This window comes from Panthera onca, chromosome Y (assembly GCF_046562875.1).
Source record: "Panthera onca isolate mPanOnc1 chromosome Y, mPanOnc1 haplotype 2, whole genome shotgun sequence".
NCBI lineage: Eukaryota > Metazoa > Chordata > Mammalia > Carnivora > Felidae > Panthera > Panthera onca.
The window spans coordinates 19,604,125-19,610,884 of record NC_138358.1 but is presented as its reverse complement, the minus strand read 5'-3'; the positions used below and the strand labels follow the sequence as shown (position 1 = coordinate 19,610,884).

The window sequence follows — 6,760 nt, the reverse complement described above, 5'->3', positions numbered from 1 at the left end:
GGATACGACAGTTGTTCTGTTAAACGACACACAGGCCGTCTTGGAAATCAAGCAGTTTCAGTAGTGTTAAGGTGCTCTCTTGCCAAGTTAAGCAGCTGTAAACCCAGGCTGGATCAGTTGAAAACGTCGTGTAAATTCTTTATCTGTTAAGCATGTGTACACGCTTTATTTTGAAATTAAGTGACAGAGGAAATAATAGTACAGTTAAGATGAATAAGGCTTGGGTAGCGACACTAAGGAAATCACCATGCAAAGTAAGCCTCAGAAACTCCCAGCTCTAAGTTACGGTAAAGGGGAGCATCCGCGGAGAGCTGCAGAGCCAAGTCTTCAGGACTGTTTCGGAGGGTTGTGGAGGTCCTGTGAGGTCCCGGTTCCAGCAGCGAGTTGGTTATGCTCATGGGTTCCGAGGAGGAGTATAACTGGTCCTTCATTCGTGAGTGTGCAGCCTTCGTACAGCCGTCCTTGTAGGGGAAGGCGTACAACCTCTCTCCCGCGTGCAGCTGACTACAGAGTGTGGACGAGGGCTCTGCGGGGAGCAATTTGTCACTTTTTTCTGGCGTGGCCTTCCGACGAGGTCGGTATTTATAGCCCGGGTATTTCTCTCGGTGCAGCGCCTGTAGTCTCTGTGCCTCCTCGAAGAACGGCCATTTTTCGGCTTCTGTAAGCATTTTCCACTGGTACCCCAGCTGCTTGCTGATCTCTGAGTTTTGCGTTTGGGGATTCTCTAGAGCCACCTTGCGCCTTTGGTCACGAGACCACACCATGAATGCGTTCATGGGCCGTTTGACGCGGTCCTGACCGCGGTCTCTACCATTTCCTCTGGTTTCGCACCGGTAATTGGAGGTAGGACTCTCCGTGCAAAGTTCGCTAGAGGTTCCCTCCACAGCGAGGATATTTTGTTGCTGTACCGCCTCACGGTGCTCATCGCTGCTCAATACTCTCAACATACCAGAAGCATAAAATTGCAGCGTTAAAAAAGGGGGGTTGGTGGGTAGCAAAGTTCGAAGGTGTAAACGTTACGAGAATTATCTAACCGTTGAAGGTTGTTTCTAGCAGAGACTTTCGTGCTCTAACTTTTCTTAGCAAAGTACTCATTTCTCCGCCCCAGCAGCTCACCTCAAACCCGCCCCCTGGCCACAGCCGAAGCCCAACCTACTATTCTCATGCAGACTTCGAAATAAAGTTCATGCTCGGCTCACTGCCTGTGTGCTTTACATCTAATCCGCCACGCTTAAGTCTCTATGCCACTCTTTAAGAATCGAAGCAAACTTTGTTATTCATTCATTTTATTATCCCTTTCAATCAAAGGACGAAGGTACATCTAACTGATGCGAACTGGATATACGTGAAAGTTATGTTTCAAACACAAAGTTTAACGATAACCTAATTCTGTTAGCCTTAGAAACACATTCAGGATATTGAATGCATGTTACGCATCATCGCGTTTGTTCGCTTCTACTTAAACTAAAATTCAAAACTCGATGTCAGTTTCCCACTGCCAGACAACTGGGAATACTGCTTTACTGTCTATGCTGAAGATTAACAGAATGCAAAATATATATGTTTCATACCCAATATTTAATGGCCACTCTCTGCGACAACTAAAATTAAATATAAAAATTGTTCTATTAAAAAAGCACACAAGACAAGCAAACCAACACCAACACCCCCACCACCAACAACCAACAGATGACCCTGGAACTCAAGCGATTCCAGTGGCACTGAGGTAACATTTAAGAGACTGATTTCTTTACATAGACTGTACACTTATACACTTATACCTGACTCACTCTCTTCTGCAGTTTCACAGAACTAATGATCAAAACAAAACAAAAAAGACTTTACAAATATAAATTAAATTTCTAAATTAGAGCCACCAACTTATCATCTTGTATATTTTACTTCAACCTTAGCACAAAAGTAAACAGTCATGGTCTACCAAGTGAAATAAGTGAATACCTCCTCCAAGTAAATTCTGAAGGTGGATATGGAAGTTATCCTAAAACATGGTCCTGTAATACCTTAGGCGGGAACTTCCCCAAGCAAGCCTTAAAACTATATTTGCAAAATGGGAGTAACAACTATAGATTGCACAGGCACAGCCTGTTAAAAAACAAACAAACAAAACCCCACCCCCCCCAAAAAAACCCAAAAAAACAAACAAACAAAACAAGGTCTCACCAAGACTAAGAATGATGCCAAAATTCCTAAGGATATTATTATATGATTCCTTCGTCACATGCAGATAATCCACATAGCCAAATGTGATTTATGCACTAAATGTGATGGTGCACTAATACAAACATTCCAAGCAAAACTTAACTTTAGTCAGTGAAAAGACGAGTATGAGCCACATAATTTGTATCTTACTTGTCTATTGAAGTTCAGTATTCCAGATCCAAATAAAATGGGAATCTGTTGTCACCTGACCCAATTTAAAATAGATTTCTTGGCACAGAATCAAACATTTAGATTACACTCATACACGGGAGCAGATATTGTAAAGCTGGAAATCATTTCACATAGGAGAAAAGAACATGCCATTTCAAAATTGAAATTGAAAGGCCAAAAGCGATACACACTGCAACACAGATGAACGTTGAAAACATCAGCCTGTCTGAAAGAAAGAAAGCAGAAAACAGGCCCCATACTCAATGTTTTTGTTTATGTGAAATACTCACAAGAGGCAAATTCATAGAGCCAGGAACCGGATTAGCGCTTGTCAGCATCTGGAGAAGGAGGACAAGGCACCAGGAGTAACCAATAAAGGTTGTAGGGTGTTCCTTCTGGGATGAGGAAATTTTCTGGAACTAGACACTGGAGACGGTTGAGCAACGTTGCTCATGCTCTTAAGGCCACTGAATTGTACACTTTAAATAGTTAAAATGAGGGGTGTCCACGTGGCTCAGTCAGTTGAGGGTCCAACTTCCACTGAGGTCATGATCTCGCAGTTCACAAGTTCAAACCCCGTGTCAGGCCCTGTGCTGACAGCTCAGAGCCTGGAGCCTGCAGCCTGCTTTGGATTCTGTGTCTCCCTCTCTCTCTGCCCCTCCCGCACTCATGCTCTGTCTGTCTCTCTCTCTCAAAAATAAATAAACATATAAAGAAATAAATAAATAAATAAATACATACATACATACATACATACATACATACATAGTTAAAATGAATACGATGAATTTTATGTTTTGTTTGTTTAACTGTACTCCACCCCTATCCAAAGAAAGGCAAACAGGGCCTCACACATATCTGTATCATTATACGAAGTAATATCTACATCAGGGAGGGTGGGGGAGCAGTCAATAAAATTTAAATGGAAAAGAGAGGTTTCACTGCTTTTGAATTTCCAGCTTCTAGAATAGTGGCTGGCATGTACTTGCCATATTGGAATACTTGAAATATTTCTTCAATGCTTTAGTAACTAACAAAAGGGATGGAAATAACCCCACTTGTGGAGGAAGAAAGAGAATTGGTAATCCATGTACCAAAGTAGAACAAAAGAGACATGAGCTTTTAACAATCTTTCTTACAAAAATAGAGGGGTGGTGGAAGAGGGAGTCACAGTTTACCTCTGCAACACGATGTCAATAATTTACCTAATGTTTCTTTGAGTGCATTTTTGAGCTTTCTCCTTGCGCAAGAACCAAGCTGATCGCCTGTGCATCTTCATCGTTCCAATACAAGTGGATTTTTTGATGTTTCTACTCATTTTAATTTTGGGCTGACACTCTCAGTTACTATGACCAACTGGCTATGACAATATTTACCAGCTCTTACAATCGTGAATTTTTATACCAGCGAATAAAGATATGCTCCCCTGAGCTGCTGGGTAAATGGGACTCCATTTCCACTTCCACCGCCCCAAGTCCAGTAAATAAAAGCTTAAGGCTTTCTTGTTATGTATGTATGCAACCTTTCTTTCTCATTAGTGATTACATCTCAACAGTTGTCCACTACATTTTTACCAATAAGACCTACCAAGCAATTGTAAGCGGTAGGAAGTGGTATGGTCCTATCAATCTTAAGTCTAAATGGGTTTAACAAAGAACAAAGGTTGCCAACCTAATAAAGTCGTTTTATCTTTTGGTGATGCTGCTGTAGTCAATTATGAAACTGCTCAGCAGACATTAGAATCAGGTAATTTCATAAGATTCTGGTATCTTTTCAGATTAGAATAAAAGTGAAGGACAACTGAAGAATAATAAATTAGATTATTCCAATGAAGTCAATTGCATTTGAGGCAAAACTACACACGACACACAATTCTCATTGGTTAAATACACCCTTCAAGCCTTGATTTTAATTTCTATGGTGGATGGGAGCACAGTTCAACACTGTTTACACAGTAAAACCCACAACATTTTACACTGATAATTTATAGATGATTTCTCCTCACCAAAACAAAACAGAACAGAACAGAACAGAACAAAACAAAACAAAATGAAATGAAATGAAATCAGGACATCTTCAGCTTAAGGAATGGTTACAATTCCCTGAACCCCAGGGAAATTTTACTTCATGTATTCCCTGTAATTTTATCAAGACATTCTCATCAAAATACAAAGACTGTACATGCGGTTATAAGATAACCCCCAAACCTTACACCAGTTGTAGTTTACTAACCTAAATTCATTTATGTGTCCATGTCACTTACACTTTATCTATGAGCTATTTTCTAAAAGCCTACTGGTAGATAGGATACCAAAGACAAGGAAAAAAAAGAAAAAGTAGATGAAGTGCACAGCAGCAACTTTTCAAATGTTTTGTGCATTAAGAGACACTATCAAGTGAGCGGAAAGACTGAATAGAGTAAAACTAATTTAGGATTTTTAAGAATTTAATTAGTATCTAATTCCCTTTGGGATTTTGGAGTCAAATATCCCCTTTTAAATTTTTTTTGTATATATATTGTATACTTTATATTATAAAGTATATATATACATAAAATATGTATATATATATATATATATATATATATATATACATACTAAAATATAAATATATATATCCCTAGTACAATATAACGTTATAGGGTTAGGGTAATAAATATATATTTATATATGTTTATTTACATTTAAATAATTAAATATATTTTAATTAATTACTTAAATTACATAAGTAATTAAATAATTAAATATATTTATATATATTATTTATACTTATATATATTTATAAATATAGATCTATTATGTATTTAGATATATAGATTAATATATATTGATATATTTATAATATATATATAGACTATATATACTATATAGTACTATAGACTATATATACTATATGATATATACTATGTGCTATATATATACATATATACATATATACACATACATATGTATACATATCTATGTACACACACACACACACATACACATACTATATACCTACACACACACACCACACACAGTTCTTAAAACAAATATAGCCTTGGAGCTGAAGAATGAAAACTAAACATTCTTTTATTCTTTTAATGTGTTGGGTGATGCAGTGATGCAGTTTTGGAGTGGTGGTGGTGGCAGGGGAGGGGCACGGACCACAGAGTTGACAGACAACAAAGAATTCTTGAGATGTCTTTGGTGCAAAAAAGGTGGCTTTATTAAAGCACAGGGACAGGACCCATGAGCAGAAAGAGCTGCACTGGGGTCATGAGGAGTGACTAATTATATACCCTCAGGTTGGGAGGGGTTAGGGATAGTGTAAGTGTCTAAGGAATTTCGGAAGCAAGGTTTCCAGGACCTTGAGGGGCTAGCTGCTGTTAGGAAAAGGTCATTTACTACCGTCTAGTAAAACCTCAGTCATATCGGTGGGGCCATATGCTTAGGGGATGGTTGCCAGAATATATTTTGGGGGTAGAGATAAAGGGATTTTTACATGTTAAAGGAGACTTACAGGATCCTGGGAGCCAGGAAAATGTTAAGTTAACCTTGCCTTCTGCCTTGAGCAAAGTGTCCTCATGGAGGTAGCTGAGATCCTAGAGGGAAGTCACTCTGCCTGTTTCAAGGACTTGTCAGTGGGCTGTAGGCAGTAAGGAAGTTTAATTTCTCATTTGCCTCTTTTTCCTGTATCATTAGGTTTCATTGTTCTAAGACTTTAATCAAATAAACCACACAGATGCTGATTCCTTTAAATATGATCAGTTTCATTGACATATCCTTCTCAGGATAATTAACTTGAAAGAAAAAAAGACATATCCTTCTCAGGATAATTAACTTGAAAGAAAAAAAGACTACCTGGAAAAAAAAAAAAGGTTTACAATTAAGTGTCTACTGTACTTAGTTTACAACTTTAAAGTAATGCTATTTGGTTTCTTCCCTAACCTCAACTGAACACTCCCTTTCTTCTAATTCATCACTTTGACCTTCGCAAAATATGGAAGATTGTCCCTTAAAACAAGGTTTCAATCTTAGAAGAGAGGAGGGGAGAAAAGTATATCCTGAAGCATTTTCCTGGATCAGTTGTTAATGATGTTAATGTTAATGGTGTTAAAAAGCACATCTCTGCTAGAGAGGCATAAAGTATGTGAAAAGACGCTGATTTTGTATGCAATCCTCCTTTCTACCCTGAAACATACAAGTGACCTCACTGTTTTTCATTTAAGTTCTGATGTGCAAGTGCGAGCTAATTTTTTGTTAATTCCTCTGATCAGCTCCACGGCGGGCCCTGGTATTTGCACTTACACTTTTAATGTTTCACCTTCAAAACAATAACGCAATAGTAATGGATATAATATGTTTGCTGATTTGGTCTCGTTTGAATG

At 38.2% G+C, this 6,760-nt stretch overlaps 1 protein-coding gene across 1 annotated transcript; it reads right to left on the bottom strand.

The window, feature by feature from the left end:
- Positions 1 to 242: 242 nt before the first annotated feature.
- Positions 243 to 962, bottom strand: LOC145714890 (sex-determining region Y protein). The gene has a single exon (XM_081794420.1). The coding sequence runs from the start codon at positions 945 to 947 to the stop codon at positions 243 to 245; it is 705 nt and encodes a 234-aa protein (XP_081650546.1). The 5' UTR covers positions 948 to 962.
- Between the last annotated feature and the right edge of the window lie 5,798 nt (positions 963 to 6,760).

Excerpts from the sequence above, each read along its gene's own strand:
- LOC145714890 (XM_081794420.1), bottom strand. The coding sequence starts at position 947 with ATGTTGAGAGTATTGAGCAGCGATGAGCACCGTGAGGCGGTACAGCAA.